We start from the raw sequence: 22,872 nt of genomic DNA, 5'->3' as shown, positions 1-22,872 counted from the left end.
ATGTGAATTATCGGGAACATTTATGCGGGGAAGAAGCCGGAAAAATTCCAACTTATTCTAGGAATCGAACCCGGATCTCCCGCGTGGTTATCAGATGCTCAACCGACCAAACCATCGCAGCTCCTTGGATGAGTTCCATACCTTGATTATTTAAATTTATTTTAATATATTTTCTTGTTTTTATGGATCTTCTTCACACTTAAAATGTCTCGCCTCGTTGACCACACAACTATTTCGTAACAAAGATACAAAACCATATCCCAGAATTTGATAAAAATCGAATGACTAGAAAGTAATTTCGTCCTATTGCTTTCATAAATACTATATTTATGTAGATCTCTAATACTTAATTGTAGTAGTGGTATTATTAGGATTATTATTAGTAATTTAGCTAATTAATTAATTATAAGTATTATTAATTAATTACGAGTATTATTATTTAATTAAAGTATAAAAAACAATGGTAATGTAAATTTGGAGAAAGTTTTAGAAATAACACCCCCTTGATAAAATCCTGTGTACGCTACTGTGGCGCAGTGGTAGCGTCATTGCCTTGTAATCGAGTGGTCTTGGGTTCGATACCCGGTTGAGGCACAAGTGGTTCGGATCCCACTTTAAACTGTAGGTCCAGTCCCGATTAGCCTTACTGTACATAAAGTGAACTTAAAACAGCAACTCATGAATAATTTTCTGAAACGTTCGAAATCAGGTGAGCTATTCAAATCATTAAAAAACGGCCCACCTCTAGCGAATAACTTTTGTACACTTTTCCCGAACAGTATCATAGTGAAAAAAAATGCGATTCGAGTTTCGAAACTAGAGATATTGACTCTTGAATTTTGGATAACATTAGTTATGTCAGGTATAGTGCAGTTTTTGTCTTTGCTTCTCTCTCTACAGTGCCGTACCTGCCGCCCCCGTAACCCCCGCAATGCGGTGGGGCCCCAAGGTATAAGGTCACCGCAATGTTGTCCTGAAATGTTATATAATAGCAGAAATTTCACAGTTAGCGTCGCTTACAAAAAAAACATCTATTTGCGAAACAGAAATCTGGTTGCCAATAACATCATGTAACGACGTCTGCGATAAAAAGAAGTGGAGTATTGTCTCAGCCAGAGGGGCCCGGGCAACTTGTCATATGGATCCCCTCCGAAATGCAGATTTAACTTACTTGCTCGCAGATGGCCATCGATAGGAAAACATCCCTCATCTCACACCTTTATAGCTACGCAGTTTGTCGTAAACGTAGTGTAGTGTGTCAATTGTCTACAGTTATGAATCCTGTAGAGAGATTCAGTTGCTCAACCAGTCGATTCCTTTTTGCTACACAAGGAACATCAAACTTGGTAATTCTAATTCATGACCTTTTACCGCTAATATTAGTGTTACACGTAATATTTAAAATTTAACTTCACATTAAATATTTTGAAGGGGGCCCCAAGCCTTTTCATATTTAAATACGAGTTGAAATGAATTTCCCACATTGTCTACACTTGTTACGTTTTACTTCAAAGGAGCCCAAAAACCCAGTAGGAGGTGGGGCACAGGAGCAATTACCACTTTGTCCTGACCTGAGGGCCATTATCCCTTCCTCTGCCACGCAGGGTACACAGCGTATGCGTTATATGTGTCCGTTATTTTGTGTATATAATTTTGTTAAGTTCATTTCTCTTACATATTGAAATTATGTGGAAATTTCTGTCGAACCAGGTTTTCTTTTCCAATGTGTTACGATTTTGTGATCTGCAATGTTCGAAGTGAAAATTCCTGTCTGCGAATTTCCTTGTTCAGAGTTTGGGGATAGAAGGAAGACAATGCAGTATGTGGAGGAGGTTACTTATGCAAATTCCAGCACTGATGATCTATCAATAAAACGGTTATTTCTTTAAGAAATATATGATCAATGGTCTATCGAAAAGAAGTGGCAGCATTAAAATTATGAATAATGATATTAAGGTCGAACCTTTTCTGGTGGGGGGAGTGGTTCAGTCCTTCCAAGCGCCAAATTTCCAGTGAATAGGGTCCTATCACAGCTTTATCTTCCAACATCAGAGACCGCGACCATTTTTTTGTACCAGATAACAATTGACTTTGTGTATGTTTTAGGTCACCACCGGAAATCGAGAGGTCCAGTTGAACCCCCATAACTGCAGCGATAAGTTTGCTTGAGTATATTATCACTATTAGTATTAGAAGGCTAATGTGAGCGACTCTTACGTTGAATCTTGGCCTGGCGCAGCCAGGGATGGCTTAGGGGCTGAAGGCGCAACCACCTTGAAGTCCATGAAATGAGTGTTTACCATCCCATAACAATTCCCCCCACAACAGTATTTTTTTTAAAATATCTGTGTATTATATGTAACCTCATTAATGTTTCAAGTAAAAAACACAAATGATCACGAACAAAATATTTGGCAGTAGGAAGCTTTCCCCTCCTCCAAAAAAGATTCCTGGTAGTGCCGCTGCGTTTAAATACGAGAAAAGATTTATATATATATAAGTCGATAACAAAGAAGGGAGTATTTAGGGTAAAAGTTGATTTCGTGTACAACTTGGGGGGGGGGTGCGGTAAGGGGACTAGTTAAAAATTGTACGTCCGCCCCACTCCGGCATAATTTTTTTGTCAGTAAGGGGGCCCCAAATATTTTGCTTGCAGGAGAGCCCCAAGAGAAATGCGCTACGCCACTGAATCACAATAAAATATTGCTGCAAGAATTGGACATTTCTTGGTAAAACTACGTATAGTATTAGGTGCTGCTAACAACAACAACAACACAGGATTATTATTTATAAACTAAACCCACAGCGCTACAGCCCTTGAAGGGCCTTGGCTTACCTACTGACTGCTGGTCTCCCTCACACACTGTGACTCCGTCACCTGTTATAGCGTGGAGATCTTAGACCAGTATTGGGGTGACGGGTGATCAGCCCGACGAACCCCCAGCCGTTGTTGTAGGTCTTCTTGACCGGGTTACGCTCACTCACTCGGAGCTTCCCAATTTCCTCACGATGGATTATTATTTATATTATTTAATAATTAAATGTCAATAGTTTCGTTAGAAGCATATAGAAATATGAATGTATAATATGGGATCCTTTTTACTAGTGCTGTATATTTCAAAAAGTTCTTACGTTAATTATACTGTATTATTAAACTTATAAAAAAAATAATCATACAGATAATTACTAGCCCTACATATAAAATTGCTAGAAAAAATAAATAGTTTAATACATTCTACTAGAAGAGAAATCCACGAGCAAATTTTATTGTACAAAATCATCAATGGATCAACGGAAAAGCAGGAAATTCTAAATTTCTTGAAATTCAATGTGAACAAAAATAGGTTTGATTTGCACTTGCTTTGCTTTTGCAGTAAATTGTACATTAGTCACGTAAATTGGTAAAGGTATTGTAATATATAAAAAGTGGCCGCGGTGGCTCAGTCGGTAACGCGTCTGACTACCATGCTCAAGGTCCCGGTTTCGATCCCCGGCCGGTTCAAATCCGGGAACGTTTCTAACGGTGAAAGCGGCCCCGGCGCCTACCCAGCGTCGAATAACATGGTACCTGGGGGAAACCCTGGGGGGTAAAGGCGGTCAGAGGCGTGATGCTGATCACATCACCCCCACTCACGACCGGATCAAGAAAGTGTGGGGCGTTACCCCCACACCCCCTATACGCCTTCATGGCGTGGTGCTATGCACAGGGGAACACTTTACCTTTACCTTTATCTTTATTGTAATATATAAAAGCCGGTGTGAAACTGTGTAATCGATTTTCATTCTGTATAAGTTCCGGGGGGGGCCTCTTTTGCTTATCTACCCCTTGTTCACGAATACTGAAACCGCCAGTGGGTCCCCCCAAATGTCGGAAGAAATCGGCGCCTGTGTACATATTGAAATGCCCTTTAGTTGTGACAGCGTACATCGTCATACAACGTACCTTCTAAATAAAGAAATCTAAAAATTGATTTTGAAAAATAAAACAAGTCCGATACGAGTTACGTTTTATTTACAGTTGGGTGGGACAGCCCCGATAGCCCCTACTTACTGGCGAGACAAAAAAAAGTGTTTCTTTTTGAAGATGTTGCAGCGTCACTTGATGAGTTAAAAATACTGTCAGTGTTTTTTTATTAGTAGCTCAAGGATAACAACGGTTGAGCAATAAATTTTAGCACATTGTTGTTTTTACAATCTTTCGTAGAATATTTCCTCTTTTCTTCTTTTTTCACATATCACGTCAAGAGCAAGGGAACGCTTAGGAAATGTGGCAACGTTGGGTTCACTTTCCAATTCCAATTCAAAGATGGTTCCTGTTCCGTCTGCCATGTCCACCACGGTTGGATTCTATAATATCTGCATTGCAGGCCTAGGAGAGCGAACGTGGTGGACGCTGAATTTAGGCAAAACTTAGAGGGCCGCGCCTCAAAACTTGGTAAATATATAAATAATTTCCAGTCCATGTCTGCTTCTTTGTACCCTTATGAATATTGGTAAGCAGCATTGCAACCAAAACAGTCGGTCCAATGGTAATTTGTATAAAATTGAGAATAAAGCAGTTAATAATTTACGGTAACAAGTATGTCTTTTAAGCCAGCGCAAGTGAAACAAACGTTGCATTGATTTTTAAGGGAGGTGTTATGTTAAAAAAATTACTTTGCGAATTGATTTTCGAGCTCGGAATTCACGAAGCCAACCTTCTATGTAATGTAGATAGTGCGTTTAAAGCAATTTGTTACAGTCGAAGCTGCAAAAAATCATTTCAGGTCACGCGAATGGCTTTATTAACATGCATGCGTATAAAACAAAACCCTGGCTATGGTTGAAATGTATTAGGTGATTTTTAATTCAGTAAATATTACGAACGTATGTAGGCCAACAGCGATGCAAAATACACGAAACTTCCCATGTATGGATTTGTTCCCCTCTGATAGTGCAAGTCACAACAATATATTATTAGCGGACGGAGCTACCAAATATACTTTTTACTGAGGAAAAGACGACTTGTTTTTGAAAACAAGAAATGTTGGTGAGGTATGGGGATAAGGATACAATTGTTGTTAGTAAAGTTGCAAATCCAACCACTCAATCATTTGGTGACATAGGTGGAAGTATGGTACCAGTTTCATAGATCGGAGACATTAAAATCGGATATTTTGTGTTTTGCATGGTTCGTACTTACCAATTGTGTATTGTGTTCAAGGTGCCATTATGCTTTTTACACGAAAAGAAACACCTTTTCTACTATAATAAAGCATTTTTCTAAGTGCTACCGAATGCATGTAACGGTCCGATATCGCTTACTTTGCGAATGATATCGCTTCTTTTGTTTTCGAAGATCAGTGTTTCCAACCTTCTTCACCGAAAAATACCTACTATCGTGTTTGTCACGTGTGCAAATTGTACGTTATGCACGGGTAGCTGACTGATAGCCCCACGAACCATTCCGATAAGGTTAGGTTTGTTTGGGTTAGGCAAGCATGGTATATCGAAGACACATTAAAATCGGATATTTTGTGATTTGCATGGTTCGTACTTTGCAATTGTGTATTGCGAAACATAGTTCAAGGTGCCATTATGCTTTTTACACAAAAACAAACACAATTTTTCACATAGAGAATAGTTTTTGTTATTCCTTTTTTCACTTTCGTAGCACACAATATGGCGGGCAGAGGTTGACTAGCGTTGTAGGTATGCAGTGTTTCAAACCTTGTTCACCGAAAAATACCCACTATTGTGTTCGTGATGTGTGCAAATTGTACATTATGCACGGGTAGCTGACGGATAGCCCCACAAACCATTTCCGATAAGGTTAGGTTTGGTTAGGTTGGGCAAGCATAGTAAAAAAATGGGGGTAGGAAACACTGACAGGGGGTTACGTCATGAAAGGTATGCAGCATCCGGTTCAAGTAGCGAAAGCAATGGCACTTGTGCGTCGGTGAGATATTTCTCTCGAAAAATACATGGTTTCCCAGTGAAATAGATTCCACAATGAAAGAAAATACTTTGAATAACGTTGGAAACCTTAGAGAAACTCGCTTCTGTAAGTAGTTTAAAATGAAGAAATGTGACTCCGATATAACGAACTTTGCTTTGAGTTGCTGTTTTAAGTCCACTTTATGCACAGTAAGGCTAATCGGGAGTGGACCTACAGTTTAAAGTGGAATCCGAACTACTTGTGCCTCCACCAGGTATCGAACCCGGGACCCCTTGATTACAAGGCAAGATATAACGAACTGTTACCGAAATAGGAAATCATTGTGGTTCATTTAATCTTTTTTAGTTTAAGTATTATTCTCATACTACTGTAGTGAAAAGTCGAGCATATTATTATTTAGGGTATAATTACAGAATACCGGGAGTATCTCAGATTACTTTCAAATTTGGTATACTCACTAATTTTGACCTCAGAATCACGTATCTGCAGTTAAAAATTGGCGGTCACGTCTAGAAAATGCAAAATACCGTGCATACATTACCGCTATGATTGTTGATACTAATGGCCACCATGTTAGATGATGTGAAACAAGTGAAGTTCGCTATCCGTTCCATGGAGCGTTGCTTTACATGTGACAATATGGCATCTTCAGTAAATGTGGAAAACATACTTGCTGCACGAACCATTCACATAAGGTAAGGTTATGCAAGCATAGTTAAAATTCAGGGTATTCATAAACATAGTTTTTGAATGCTAATCATTGCAAAAAAATTGTTGTTTCCTTCATAAATCACCAGTGTTTACTTCGTTCACGGACCCCCTTATTTCGTATTTTCTAGACAATTGCCAATTTTTAACTGCAGATTTGTGATTAGGATGCCAAAATTAGTGAGTATGCCGAATTTGAAAGCAATCTGAGATAGTCCCGGTATTCTGTAATTGCTCCTTATTTAGGTCTGTTGTTTTATATTTGTATATTTTTAGTTAATAACCATTTATGTACTTCAAATGTTTCTTAAATTACCATTTTATTCATTCTGTTTTCCACAATGTGATTCTCACAAATTGAAGTAAAAATGTCTATTAAGAATCACTTCAAAATTCCATTCCATAAAACACCACTGGATGTAGAATAAAAAAGGGTGAAAATAGTGGGCAATTTGTCTATCATTTTCACTATTGGACACTAATGTTTAGGAATTTTATGCATCTGGAAAACAGGGAAATGTTAGGGAATTTGGCTTGTCAGGGAATATTGCAGATCGTCTGGAATTTACGTGCATTTTGGAGTCTGCAAGAGAAAAAGTTGCAAAATGAACAAGCAGTTCGCTTCCACTTCTGGATTCGGTTCTTGTGATTTAACTCTCAAAAAGATTCAGTTCAGAGACTTGTTTCTTTCGTTCTTATGATTCTCTGTCTTGTGCAAAATTATGGTTCCTTTGAATTTCTGTAATAAATTTTCACTTTTATAATACTAGATATTAGAAAGAATATCAAAGTAAGACTCGCTGATAACTAAAGTACGGTAAATTTCTTATATCCGCAAGACTGCTGAAATTTGCTAGTTAATTTAATTTGAATATTCGTACTTACGTATTCTGCATTGAGAAACATTGTTGAAGGTGGCATTATGCTTATTTCACGGAAATAAGCTCTGTTTCCAACATATCGAGTAAGTTTTCTTAGTTTCTTTTTGCCTTCGGTAACACGGAAAATGGCAGTCACAGTTTCACTACCGTACTCGGCATACAGTGTTTCCACCCCACTGCACCCAAAAATACCTACGTAGCCCCACAAACCATTCATGCATAGTCCCACGAACCATTTCCAGTAAGGTTAGGTTAGATTGGGTCACATTTAGGTTAGAATAGTTAAAAAGTTGGTTTAGAAAAAAATGCATAGCCCCACACACCATTCTCGCATAGCCCCACAAACCATTGACACACAGCCCCACAAACCATTTGCGGAAACATACCTTATTCAGTTACAAAAACACGTGTTTGGAAACACTGACCGGCATTGACCGTGATTACGTCATCACACACAGACAACATCCGGCTGGAAGGAAATGGATGCAACAGCTTTCGTGCATCGGTCACACATTTATATAAAAAAATAGATTATTTACTGGCAAAATTCAATGAACGATGCAAGAAAACACAACTATAAAGAAACTGCATTCGGTAAGTAATTTCTCCTGTAAATTTGAAGAAATCCATCTTGAGGATATAAGAATTTTACCCTAAACTACATTGACAATATGATTATAATTTCGGAAAGGTTGGTGAAGACTAGGTTATAGTCTATTATTTTATAGATCTTAGTCTTGTTGGCATTTCCTATAGAATTACTATGCAAGAAAAATTTCTCCAGATGCTGTGTACTTGAAAAAAAGCAAAAAAGCAGCATTTTCTACATTATAAATCTGCCAGAAAATGAAAAATTCTGTATGGTTTATGAACTTTTTCTGTTTTTTATATTGTGGAGATCTGTTATGGTGAAATAATGTACCTCTGTTACCTTAGCATGAAGGCTACATGCATGTGATTGTAGCACCCAATACATTTGATGGCAATTGTAATTCTACATTTTACTCTTTGAATTTTCACATGTTCTTGTGTGTGTAGAATGAAATTTGCTAAAAGAACAGTTGTGAAAGTAAATATTCATAATAATTAATGGATTATATATTTAATTGAAAAACAAGGTTCAAAAGCAAATATGATGATAAACATGTCTGGAAAAATTTAATTTTTGGACTGGAAAACCTGGAAATGGCAGGGAATTTCATGATCAAAACATCGTAGCAACCCTGATGTTGAAAACACTGAAAAGTATAAGGTAACTAATTGTGTATTTTTTTGTGAGATTGGAATTAGAAAATTCTGTTTAAATGTGAACATCATTGTTTTTTTATCTAGTTGCAATTTATTATGTGCTACGAACATGCCAAGGTCAGTAACCTTATTTCATGTACATGTTGCATATTAAGAGTGATTATAACACCATTACGCCTTGTTTCCATGAAAATGAAAAACTCAATATGCTGACCAAGGCAGAAATTAATTTTATTATAAAACATAAACTTAACGTAACGTTTCAACCTTCTAGCAAGGTCTTCTTCAGACTCTGCACCAAGTACAAATGTAACATGGTACAAAACAGGAAGATATATATACACAAAAATACTCCCCTCCAGACTATTAGAAAGTTGTTCTGGAACATTCTAGCAGGTGGCTTTCCCTTGTCAACTGTACTTTCACCTGAAAGTGAATGTGGTTGGACTCTTTATCTCTGGATCACTTTCAGGTGAAAGTACAGTTGACAAGGGAAAGCTACCTGCTAGAGTCGTTTTCACGTTCAGAAGACACAATGGGCTCTTATGGGCAATGCTTTTCTTATGGGAAATACGAGCGCGCTGTTGTCAAATTTCTGAATTTACAAATTTAGCTTAAGTAAAATCGGTACCTGCAGTTTTGCAGGAAATTTTGTAGAGAATACGATGGTGAACACAAAAAACTGGTAACTTGCTTACATAATTTTAGATAAATTAAAAACGCAAATTTTCTGTGAAAACACAATTTTTACATTGTTTTCATTCCTAACGTTGAAACATGCCGTAAAATTGAAGCTTTCATTATGAGAAAAATTGACACTGTTTTTTAATTGTCATAGGTGACGGTGGTACTCAGAATTTATCAATACTTTAAAGCATATTTGCATTAAAAAATATTCAAATAAAGTATGTGGAGATTTTTTATATTCGTGCAGTAGAAAATGTCGTCGCTGGCCATTTTTTGTTCTGTAATTCCAAGTAAAAACTTCCAGCGACAAAGTTATGGAGAAAATAATGAAATTATTTTTTATAACCACTCAAAGGTTCCCAGAAATATTACTTCCATGCATTTGGAGTTTCTTTTTAACCCGAACCGCGCTCGAAGTAAGGAGATGTTGTCTGGCCATCTTGAGCTGACTCACCGCAGCATTTCGGCTAATCACCACCAAGTTTTCGAGTTATTTTATTTCCATTCAGTAAAAATATGAACTTCATGCTGTTTGTTATAATAGAATTGAAATTACTTAAATTTAATAATTGACAATTATTTCCAATGCTGCTGTTGTGATCAACATTAGTGCTGTCGCAAATACACGTTGTTTTTGTTTACATTACTGTCGACATTAATACTGAAATGAAGATCACCTTTCAGTTTTCAACGTACACATAAATTCATAGACACCATATTAACCCTTGAAAGGCTTTCCAACACGTGACAAAATATGGGGCTTCAAGATAGAAATATGACATGCCTTGCTTGAATCATTCACGTCTTATCAGTTCACGTGGGCCATAACTCATTTGTTTGTTTGGGTTGCAACTTAATCTAACCCATGTGCCAGGTTCCCCTTACTTGAGTGAGAGATCTGCTTTGGTCTGTTTAGACTTTTTCCCTCTCCCGAAAAAGTGTTTTCAGTTGTGTGAGATCTCAGTGATTTTTACTTTTTTAAGTGATTTCTGAAGTGTCATATTCGTGCATTACACTCGCGTGTGTAGTAATCGCAATGGATCATAGTAAAAAGGGTAACTGTAACGTTCACAGTATAATATTAATAATTACATATAATTATCATTATATATACAAAATATGTAACACCTTCATTGTGAAGGAAGGTCATCATTTCCCGGCGACATGAGCTAGCGCTGTATTGGCAACACACTGCGGTTTCTCCATAAGCGCCGTTGTGTCTTCTGAACGTGAAAACTACTCTAGAATGTTCCAGAACAACTTTCTAATAGTCTGGAGGGGAGTATTTTTTTTGTATATATATATCTTCTTGTTTTGTACCTTGTTACATTTGTACTTGGTGCAGAGTCTGAAGAAGACCTTGCTAGAAGGTTGAAACGTTACGTTTAGTTTATGTTTTATAATAAAATAAATATCTGCGTTGGTCAGCATATTGAGTGAGTTTTTAAGAGTGATGTAGTTCTATACTAATTTTAACTATGATTTAGAAAAGTGATGTAAACAATGTGTATTTTGCAATTCAACAGGAATGGACCAAGATTATTTGACCCTTTCGTCAGAAGACTCTTCATTGCAAACAGATTCTAGTGATGCCTCTACAAAACTAGAAGACTGTCAGATTGGAAATGCAAGAATAAAATTACCACAAGACCTGTGTGAAAGTAGAGATATATTTCAAGAGTTTTTCTCGTATGATACTTGGCAAGAATGTTTTACAGAAGAACAAAAGGAACACTTAAAGGTAATTGTAGGTTCTCGTTATTCAATAATTATTTAATATTGAGCACAACTGCCATCAGGTGGTGAGAATAGCATAAAGGGCTATTTTCATTAAGTGCTGACATTAGCAGAGGGGTTACCTTGTCAAAAAACCTGCAGTGCTCGATAAATCTTCTTCAGAGCTAGGCACCAGCTCTTAAAATCAGGTGCCAGGAAACACAGTTACCAGCAATTGTGTACTATAAGAAGCTGAGCCACTCCCCTGTGGTGGATTGGCTGGCACATCGCACTACAATACCAGGGGTCCCGGTTTTGAATCCCGGACTAGGCTTGGATGTTTGTGAGGGTTTGTTCATCAATTTCATCATTCGTCACTATCTTTGCAAATTAGCCAAAAGTAGCACAAAAGCAAAGTAAAAAAAAGCAAATCAGTCAATCTATAAGAAGCTGAGCATCGCCGTATTCAAAACATCGCTAAATCATGTGAGAAAGCAGGAAATGGGGGTTGGAGAACAAAGACTAAGGAATTGTTACTGATTCTATGGAATGTTCACAATGTTGATAAAAAAAAATCATTTGCTAACTTACGCTGTACTGCAATTTGAACTTAGAATCTTCAAAGTTTCGTACACTGAAATTTTAAAAAAAACTGCAATATTACAGCAAAAGATCAATCACCAAGCTGAAATTTTTAGTTGCCCTGGCGACAGTGATTTTTTGAGCCCTAAAAACCTGCATCATCTATTTCGTGTGTTTGAAAGGTTAATTTGTTATGGTTGTGGAATATGTATTCTTAGTGAATGTCACTGCAATTGCAAATTTCTCACCTGGAACGGAGAATTCATGCTTAAATCAACTTCCTTTAAATATTTAAAACATTGTGTATTTACAATTTTTTTAATTCCACATTGTCACAATGAAAAAAGTTTGTTCAGATTATGTTACATGTGTCATTTTTGGGGTGTGTGGAATCCCAAAAACTTGGGATCGGGAAATTTTTTTCACATCCTGATCCAGACTTTGGGAAATGACTTCCCGAGCAATTGGGAAATACCGAATGGTCATTTCAAAATTCGTTAAGTCTAGATGTTTCCTGCATTGTAAGTGTCTGGAATTTATCTGAAATTGTTAGTTTCTTTTTTCTTCAGAAATACAAATATAATCACTTTCTGGAAATTGCAAATTTTACCCATCCTGAATGTCAGGGTTTCAAAAATTTATCTTGCCGGCCAAAACAATTCTGTCACACACACCCCTAGTCATTTTAGGTAAATAGGTGACTTCCTCTTATAAGCATAAAATCAAAATTTGTTATTTACTTACATACCGTGAGTATATACTTGTCAAAGACAACGTTTCGGTGGCAACTGCCCCCCTCTTCAGGTCAAAAAGTCGGCTTTACAGAAATTCACAAAGCTTCGTCATTTAGAAAGGGTATAGGTTTTTACGTGGACAGGTTGAATGCTAGGATAACAAATGACTAAAGCAGGACTATTCCCACATTTTAAAAATCCTTAAAACTCATATAAAAACTGTTAAAACCCGTGTTACTATCCGATCACAATTCACGTGTTGACTGGAACTGGTATGTACTCAAGTGCACGAGGTTGCAAGTGAGCCAATTTTCCTCCTTCCCCTAACTTCCCCTTCCATTACGTCACCCCTGATGCCCGTATCCAACAGTCAAGTTCTGTTCAGTTTTCCTTCTTATTACTTTTGACATGTGAAATGAATATTCTAAAAGCATGGTTAAGTTGGATTGTAAGTCTGTTATTTAGCTAAAATGTGTGTTCACCTTCTTACACATGTATTTAAATGCATAAATTGCCCTGGTGACTTGGTCTGGATAGTAAGGAATTTTGTTTTTTACAAAACTGTAGACACCCTGAGGATTCCATCTTTCAGGTAACAGTCAATAAGTATTCCTTGTGTCAAAACTATAAATTTTGTGTCAACCCAGCATTGTGAAGAACAATTGAGGAGCTACTTAAAAAGTAGTACAGTAGTAGCTATTGTCCACAAAGCCAGGTGCACTAATGAAACTTTGCCTAATTTTTAACAATAAATACGGGCCCAGAATATTGACATTTATCGAGGAACTCTAACCAATGTTTACTTTGCTGTTTTACTGTCACTGTTGCCAGAGCTTATTATTATATTTTCAGAAATTTCTCCCAGCATTTCCTGAGAATGATGCCTATGAGAAAGAGGAAACATTGAAATCTTTGTGTGCTGGAGAGAATTTTAGGTTTGGGAATCCTCTAAATGATGTTCATGTGAAGCTCAAGAATGGTTACTTTCGCCCAGATATAACAAAAATGAGGTCCTTGATGAAGAAAGCACAATTTAGAGAGTACAGGTGAGTTCACTAATGAAGTTTCATTGTTAATAAGGTTCCATAATTTGAAATCTAGTGGCTAATATAGTCACATAAGTTTATCAGTAAAATTCCCAATAGTTGAACTGGTCCAATATATTTGTACGACGTCTATACTTTAGTGGAAAATTCTGCCATATTTTTTAGTATTTTTGTTATAGAAACGTACAATGCATATGGTCTACTTTTGTGAAGTAAATGTCGAAATATGTAGTTTACTTTTCGAAGCAAACCTCATTGCAGTTATTTGGTTGCACTCATTAATTAAGGAGTCTAATGGTCCATTTGTGTCATATCAGTGTAAATTCTATAGCTGTACTTTATGGGTGTCAGCCAAAATTTCATGTCTGTGCATTCCTACAAATACCATTATTATTTCTTCTACCAAAGATATTGAAATGTTACCTAGATATTCTTACAATAGATGCGCATAGTTCACTTTTCTGTCAGTAAGAGTCTCACTTATATGGGTGAGCTGAGGTGCAGAACAACAACGTTACAAAGATCACACATCCACTTTGTCAGTTGAATTCGTGTCACTTTATGGGAAAGTCCGAAAGAGCAAACCCCTATCATTGTCACTAACGCGTAGTTCACAAAAAGTAGTTAAGCATGTTCATGGTCACAATGCTTTTAATATCTGGGAAGCATCTTATATTAACAACGTCTGTTATAACATGATGAATAGGGAATTTGGTAACTGTGTTGGTGTGGTTCTTTTGCTCTTTGATAATGATTGTAAACATTGATTTTTTTACATGTTTAGTGAAATTGATTCTGGTTGTTGGTTCTTTTGGACTTTCTCCATGAAATGAGACGATTAATTGTTCTTGTTACCACTTGAAACTGATCACAAAAATTCCTGGTCATATTTAACTTATTAGTAACCATTTACATTATATAAGAATTTGACTGTGTGTGTGTAGTTTCAAACTGTTTCAATTTTTCATACATGAATACACTATCGCAATTAGCCAAAGGTGCCAGAAAAGTCAAGTAATATAACCTGAATCAATCAATGAAAACACTTTATTATGTATCAAACTTTTATCCACATATCATATCAAATTTTGCTGTATGCACTAATGTCATAGGTGATGTGGATGTAGTGCCCCTTCACATTTTATATTTCAGCCATTCTGGAGACAATATGGTCAGATCATACATGCTCTGACCAGAATGAACGTCTTGTTGTACAAGAAAAAGTGTTATTGCTGGTTTCACCTAAGTATATTCTTTCAACACTTGTTATTATTTCAGTTAATTGAGAATTTTGCATTTTGTCTTACAGGTATAGGCAAAGAAGGTACTATTTCAGTGTCATGAAGGACGTTTTAATATCTCGACGAAGGCTTCTTGAAGCTGCGTTCCACCAGCCTCCGGAAATCCCACCCAAAGCCGATAGGATACCTCCACCACCACGAACCTCTCCAGCAGAGCAGCGTTCTCGCAGACGATACTTTCTGGAATTGGCGGCAATTCGTGAGGAAGTTGGGGAGAGCAGTCAAAGTTCTGAGGATGAAAATTACCCAGGTAATATTTTTCTTTTATGTTTTAGTCAGGGTGGATAAAGAATCATGATTTTTTTTATTTCAAAAAAATCGATTTTGATGATTTTTTTTATTTAAATGAAACACACTTGACGTTGTACGCTTGTACGTTTTTTGGCAGTGTACATACAGATTTTTTTTTTGTATATGTAGAAAAGCTTTTTCTGGTAAAGGGCCTCTAAAATATTTGAATAGTTTGATTAAAGCAAATGAAAGATATATGTAGCTATTTATTTTTCTGCTTCTGATAGTACTGTATATATGAATCTACTATGGAAATGTTTGTTGACTGTGTTAATGAAACTATAATAATTTCAGTAACTTTTCTTCCAGTGAAAATGAAACATTCTGCATGCAATATATATTTTCAACTTAAAATATTTTTTGTAGTCTTTCTAGCTGAATTTTGGTGATTTTTTAATGATAGTTTGTAAAATTACTGTGAAACTATTTACTATTTAACATGATTAATGTTTTATAAGCAGACGTGAGTGAGTTACGAAATTAGTTCCACGAAACTTGCTTGTAAATCTTCGATTAATTTTCGGTGGCCTCTGCCACCATCCACTTGGGAACTTGTTGCTTCAACAACCACGTTTTTATTCCCCCAACATGAATTAGTGTTTTGTACAGGGCTCGAAAAATCTCAGTCGCCATGGCGACTGTGATCTTTTGCTGTAATATGTACAAAACTTTGATGATTCTAAGTTCAAATTGCAGTACAGCGTAAGTTAGCATTTTTTTTTATCAACGTTGTGAACATTCCATAGTGTCGGTAACTTTTCTTTACCCTTTGTCACCCAACACCCCATTTCCTGCTTTCTCAAATAATTTAGCGATGTTTTGAATACCATGATGCTCAGCATCTTATACAGTGTGTTTCAAAAGTCACACAACCCAAACTTTGGAAATGTATTTCATGAAAACTGTAAGAGGTATTTACACCAGGTTTTCTGCATTATAAAGCCTCATCCATTGAGATATTTTTCAATGCTTAAAATTATCAGTTCACTCCGTACAGAAAATTATATAAATTAATAACTGATGGAAAGCAGCATTCAAATTTTTCCAGAAATGAACTTCTGAGTAAGAAAAATATGTAAGAAATTATCGAAGGGTCATAATTAGACATTTGATGACTGATGCCATGTCAGTCTGTCATTTCCAACCAATATTGGTAATGTGCAACATTTGATGAATTTTTGACTGGCGATTTTATGGGTTGAGTGAAAAGTGCCATTTTTGGGACATATCTCCGTATATGGCAACACTAGCAGGTCGAAATATTGCCAACATTCGCATACAACATGTGTCTAAGTATTGGCTATATATTTACGTGAAAAATCAAGATTTTGTGCAGAAATTGGACTCGTGAGAGAATCCTAGGCTGCCCCTGGTTACATTGAATTCTCTTCGCTACTGTGCCTGTTTTTTAATTGTGTGTGTGTGCATTGCTGAAGAGTATTTTACTACTCATTCTTACACACATGTGCAAGAGGTTTTCCAATAAAGATTCCCTGCTTCTGCTGTACCTCACAAAGCAACGGTTTTACAAGCAGTCAAACACCAACAAATGATCCCACAAATTGTTTAATTGTTGGTATTGTTGAAAATCAGTTCTCAGATGTTTTCAGCAAATAAACAATTTATTTGAAAATAATGCAATTGCTTTTATTTAGGTAGATGCTAACATAAATTTATGACCCAGTGACAGCCTACAGGAGTGCATAAAACCTGGTGTACAAGGGTGGTTCAGCATGCTCCGCCCCTGACCCATTTCCAGTGATAGTAAAGACCTGTAATTTTATATGTAACATTGTTCATTCTTTAGACTAATATCCACAAAGTTTCAAGAATTTACAACAATTTATCTTTTTGTTACAAGTTGATGATCAGTAAGAAGTGTAGCCACATGTGAAAAAATGGAAAAATCTGAGGTCCGAACAGTGATAAAATATTTACTCAAGAAAAATCTAACACCGAAAGACATCCATGCAGATATGGTGGGAACTCTTGGAGACTCTAGCCCCTCATCTGACCTAGTGAAGAGATGGTGCCGTGAATTTAAATGTGGTCGGCAGACCTGTGAAGATGAGTATGGTGGTGGCACATCTGCAATGGTGACCACACCAGAAATGATTACAAAAGTGCATGACATGATTTTGGCAGACCGGCGAGTGACTGTCCGCCATGAGCAGATACATGTGGCATCTCAACTGGCAGTGTGCATTCAATTATTAATAATCATTTGTTAATGAAAAATATCTCTGCACATTGGGTCCCAAGAATGCTGACGGTTGACCAAAAGAGGACACATTGTGTGACAAGTCAGAACCTGTTACGGACAATAAGGGCTGACAAGAAAAAGTTTCTGAAGAGATTTGTTACAATGGATGAAACGTGGGTTCACCACTTCGATCCCGAAAGTAAACGCCAAAGCATGCAATGGAAACACCCCCATTCTCCACCCCCAAAGAAATTCAAGGTTCAACCATCAAGGGACAAAGTCATGGCATCTGTGTTCTGGGATGCTGAAGGAATTCTTTTGATAGATTATCTCCAACAGGGAAAGACAATCACAGGTGTTTATTTTGCAACCCTAATTGAAGAATTACGTACTGCCATCAAGGAGAAACGCCGCGGAATTTTGGCCCGTGGTGTGTTGTTCCATTGTGACAATGCTTCCGCCCACACCTCCCAAGTTGCGGTGGCTGCAATTCATGCAGCAGGGTTCGAAATTGTCCCTCATGCCCCTTATTCTCCAGATCTGGCTCCTAGTGACTTCCACCTGTTCCCGAACATGAAGAAACACCTTGGTGGAAAACATTTTGCCAGTGATTCCGAGGTTATGGATGTTGTGAATGCTTGGTTGCAGGACCAACCAAAAGATTCTTTTTCTGCTGGGATTGAAGCACTGGAAGGCCGATTGGAAAAGTGTGTTAATGTTGCAGGGGACTATGTTGAAAAGTGACAGTGATTTGGTTTTCCTACGAGGGTTCCTTCTATGTCAGGGGCGGAGCATGCTGAACCACCCTCGTAAATATCTCTTATGATTTTCATAATATACATTTTCAAAGTTTGGATTGCGCGACTTTTGAAACATACTATAGTTGAAACATACAGGTTTCTTGGCACCTGATTTTCAGAGCTGGCACCTAGCTTTGAAGAAAATTTTTCGAGCACTGGTTTTGTATATTATTCTACACATTTTATATATATATATTTGCCTCTAAAAATTATTGAATTTTAAATCAAGATAAATTTAAATGTGTTTACAGTTTACATATTACATTTCCTTTCGTATGACCTTCACCCTATCAGTACATATATTTTGTTTCCTTTCTTTTCCTTTTTTAGAGCCTAATAAGCACTATTCAGTGAGAACTAAATTAATGCACTTTCACTAAAAGTGATGCTGATATATACAAATTCCTTATGTATATTATTCCACAAATTATTTCTTTAATGATTTCAATCAGTAATTTTTTTAAAAAAAAATCATTAGATTTAAATTGCAATTTAAATCACCCTGATTTAAATTAGACCATCTTGGTTTTTAATTGCTCTAAGGATGGAAATTTGAAAATTCAGATATTGTATCCAGGTACTTGAAAGGAAGAAGTAATACACCTTATAGTTTCATTTTAGTTCAGTTAATATTATTTGAATTCGTTAACCTTTAGTTGACTGAGCCTCGTGCACGTTTATAACCTCTCCAGAGAGTATTCTTCAAACACTTGCTTTTCAGTATTGGCGGGATGTACAAAAAGGATTGTAGCTCAAGATCTAATTGTCATAGAGAGATGAAATATGTTTCTTTTTCCTCTGAATGCAAGGGCTTTTAGCAAGTGGAAATTTGTACATTGTACCTCCCAATAATGAAAGTTAAAACAAGAAGAAGATACAAATTTTATTAAAGAATTGCGTTTGATGCACTCCTGTAGACCAAAGTTAATGAAAGAATCTAGTATGTAGAAGTGGCACATTACAACCATGCAAAATTGTGTAGAAAATTGGCTAATACTTCCTGGGAAAAATAATAACAATATAAAAGAGTGGCAGTGTTGCCAGTTACGGAATAAAATTCTGGAAATTTGCTACCATGGCTATGCTGATTGTGGGTAAGTGCGACAAAATACCGCTCTTTGAATTTGAATACTGCAGAATGAATTTCAGGAAATTATGAGAGTTGTACATTCCTGCTGGACCCTTAATTGTTACACATTATGAACATATTCTTTTGTTTTCATTGTTACATATAAAAGTACAAAATGCAGTGGTTGAAGGGTAATAGGCCATTTATTAATTCTATCCCATAATAATCGGAGGGAAAATTTATATTTTCAAACTCCATTTGTTAATAATAGTAACAATGGATATATTGTGTTGTGATTTGAGTATGTCATACCTTCATATGTATACAAATGAACAAAATGGACAGAACGTGATGCTGGTAAACATTAAAATATAATAATGAGCCCTGCCCTGCAAATGTACAAATAATATAATTTTCTTTTCTTTTTTACTTCCAGAGGGACCCCCACCTAGATTAAGTAAGAAACAGAAAAAACTCCTGTCGACATTAGAGTCTTCGTATAGCCCAGATATGAATGTTGTTACTTCAACTCTAGCATCAAAACCTTCAGGCTTTGATCTGGAGGCCAACGTCACTTCTACTAACAACCCATATGAAGTTACGGATGAATCCTACAAAGCTCTTCTGGTGAGGCACAAAAAACGAAGAAACGATTGTGACGTAAGTATATTACACCAATGCTCCAATCACATGCAGTTCTCTAAATAGAGCTTAATGCAAAAAGTATGAAATTCGAGTCAAGTTTTCCAAGCTTACGCAGCTTGCTTATGTGAAATTTAACATTTCTAATTTTTTCTGTGGCCGAGCTGATACCAGTTTCAATCCTTACCCATATTTATGCTGATTTCTTTGAAAGATTCACATTGATACCTATGGTTGAAATGTTTAATAGTTGAGGTTTTTCAAAATATTGATTAATGTTATTGTGTCTCTTCACTTGATTTATATGCATGGATTTACCAGAGATTCGCTTAAAAATATTCAAGAATTATATATAATGTATAATGTGGGATAATGTAAAACCAGGAAAAATAAAATCGGGGTTCCACTGTACCTGTTATGTAATCACTAGAGGCACGTAATTTTGGTAAATAAAAAAGCAAAATTTCGGTACAGAAACTGATTCCATTTCTGGTTCAAAAGTGGAAAATTAAATAAAATTACGCTGTTAAAGCGGTGAAAAAGGGTACTTAAGAGTGGCCTGGAGGTTGGCATGAAAAGAGTTTTCCTGCCCCGGCGCGATACAGAGACACCTAGCGACATATCAGTGAACTAGCAATTTTTCTCTGTTGTGTCCTAAACTAGAGGAAGAGCACAGGCCGGAGGGCAGAGGACCTCCCCCCCATGGTGGAAAGACTTGCCACCATGTTTCCCCCCTGTCTTCACCACCCCCTCCCCTTCGTGACCGCTGCGAAAGGGCACCGCCTGTTTCATTTCATTCTGGTTTCGGCTTCTTTCAAGATTTCTCCACTGGCAAAATATTCACTGCTGGCTCTGGCTGGCCACAGCAGACAGTCAGGACCTTCACAAATGAGATTTGGACTGAATAAATTTTGTTGATTACAGTGGCTGCTATAATTATGTAGAATTTCTCTTTGTGCGGTTGAGATTATAAATTGAGAGTAAAGAAGGAGGTAGAGATTATCAGTTGAAAGTAACGACGAATCAAGTAAGAATAACTAATTGAAAGTACGCTGTGTAAATGTATAGCATACCAGTGGCAGTGATAACAAGGCAGAGGCATACTAGTCGCCATTTACTTTTTTTTTTTTTTGTAGGGGGTTTCGTGTTGATACAAAATTTGTATCTAATAGTAATAAGCACAAACAATAGTAACAGTTATTATTTTAACTACTACGAACAGTGCTGATAATAATTCGAGATGGACGGGAGCGAGACTATTTCGAATTTAAAGGAAAAAGTCTCGGATATGTGGAATGACCTAGGGATAATCAGAAGAGGCGAAAGACAAACCAATGGAACAAAATGTACAACTACAGTAGTAGCAATGATGTAAGGTAACGAATAGGTAAACAATGAACTTACACTTTATGTATTACCCATCTTCTAAACAGCTCAAACGTATTTGAAACTTTCTACATGTTATCATTTTGTATCATTATGATAGGTGTTTCCCCTCGAACTAATATGTATTGTTGTTAAATTCCTTTCTCCTTGCACAAATGTTTATTGCTCTTTCAAGTTCTTGAAATATTTTTAATGTTATTCGTAATACCTTTAATTTGCTGCGTGATTTTTGTGTTATTTAATATTAAGACCTATTACTGATGATGTCACAGAATAGTGACTCACCTGTATGTATATATCTTGTAAGACCTGATGCTATGGTAATTATGGACTGTGTTTAGTTTTTAGCTTTGGCTTTCGCACCCCTCAGGATAAGTCACGTATCATATCTGGTCATCTTGCTCCGAAATAACTACAAGTATTACGGTCACAATGGCAGTCTTACGGATTACGTCAAGATGGAATGTTTACTGGAATCCGAACAATTGAAATGTAACACCACCGAGAGTGTAGATACGTTGATTGATTGGTTGATTATTTTTCGTCGCTTTCTGTCACTTTTGGCTAATCACGACATAAAATGGTGATTACATGGAATTGATGAAGGGATACTCGCAAAGAACATCCGTGCCCTGGCAACTTATAATCCCCACCCTACCATTACTTTCAATTGATAATACGCACCTCTCCATTACTTTCAATTGATAATACCCACCTCCGCATTATTTCAATTGATAATACCCACCTCCCCATTATTTCAATTGATAATACCCACCTCCCCATTAATTTCAATTGATAATACCCACCTCCCCATTACTTTCAATTGATATCCCCACCCTACCATTACTTTCAATTGATAATACCCACCTCCCCATTACTTTCAATTGATAATACCCACCTCCCCATTACTTTCAATTGATAATACCCACCTCCCCATTACTTTCAATTGATAATATCCACCTCCCCATTAATTTCAATTGATAATACCCACCTCCCCATTATTTCAATTGATAATACCCACCTCCCCATTATTTCAATTGATAATACCCACCTCCCCATTATTTCAATTTATAATACCCACCTCCCCATTACTTTCAATTGATAATACCCACCTCCCCATTATTTCAATTGATAATACCCACCTCCCCATTATTTAAATTTATAATACCCACCTCCCCATTACTTTCAATTGATAATACCCACCTCCCCATTACTTTCAATTGATAATACGCACCTCTCCATTACTTTCAATTGATAATACCCACCTCCCCATTATTTCAATTGATAATACCCACCTCCCCATTATTTCAATTGATAATACCCACCTCCCCATTACTTTCAATTGATAATACCCACCTCCCCATTACTTTCAATTGATAATATCCACCTCCCCATTAATTTCAATTGATAATACCCACCTCCCCATTATTTCAATTGATAATACCCACCTCCCCATTATTTCAATTGATAATACCCACCTCCCCATTATTTCAATTTATAATACCCACCTCCCCATTACTTTCAATTGATAATACCCACCTCCCCATTATTTCAATTGATAATACCCACCTCCCCATTATTTAAATTGATAATACCCACCTCCCCATTAATTTCAATTGATAATATCCACCTCCCCATTA

The 22,872-nt window shown here is 36.6% G+C and overlaps 1 protein-coding gene across 2 annotated transcripts in view; it reads left to right on the top strand.

Annotated features, from left to right (window-relative positions):
- The window catches only part of LOC145981041 (uncharacterized), a 99,182-nt gene that overhangs the window by 35,282 nt on the left and 41,028 nt on the right, over positions 1 to 22,872 (top strand). Inside the window, exons 1-5 of one of the 2 annotated variants that reach the window (XM_083114136.1) lie at positions 4,276 to 4,435; positions 10,989 to 11,203; positions 13,347 to 13,540; positions 14,850 to 15,091; positions 19,641 to 19,864. In XM_083114136.1, the coding sequence (XP_082970262.1) occupies positions 10,991 to 11,203; positions 13,347 to 13,540; positions 14,850 to 15,091; positions 19,641 to 19,864 (873 nt within the window). In that variant the 5' untranslated portion in view covers positions 4,276 to 4,435; positions 10,989 to 10,990. Of the gene's footprint in view, positions 1 to 4,275; positions 4,436 to 10,988; positions 11,204 to 13,346; positions 13,541 to 14,849; positions 15,092 to 19,640; positions 19,865 to 22,872 lie in introns of those variants that run through there. The other variant, XM_083114137.1, reaches the window with a different exon arrangement.

The sequence above is a fragment of the Lepisma saccharinum genome, chromosome 28 (genome assembly GCF_977018435.1).
Source record: "Lepisma saccharinum chromosome 28, izLepSacc3.1, whole genome shotgun sequence".
Classification (NCBI taxonomy): Eukaryota; Metazoa; Arthropoda; class Insecta; order Zygentoma; family Lepismatidae; genus Lepisma; species Lepisma saccharinum.
This window is presented reverse-complemented; position numbering and strand designations above follow the sequence as displayed.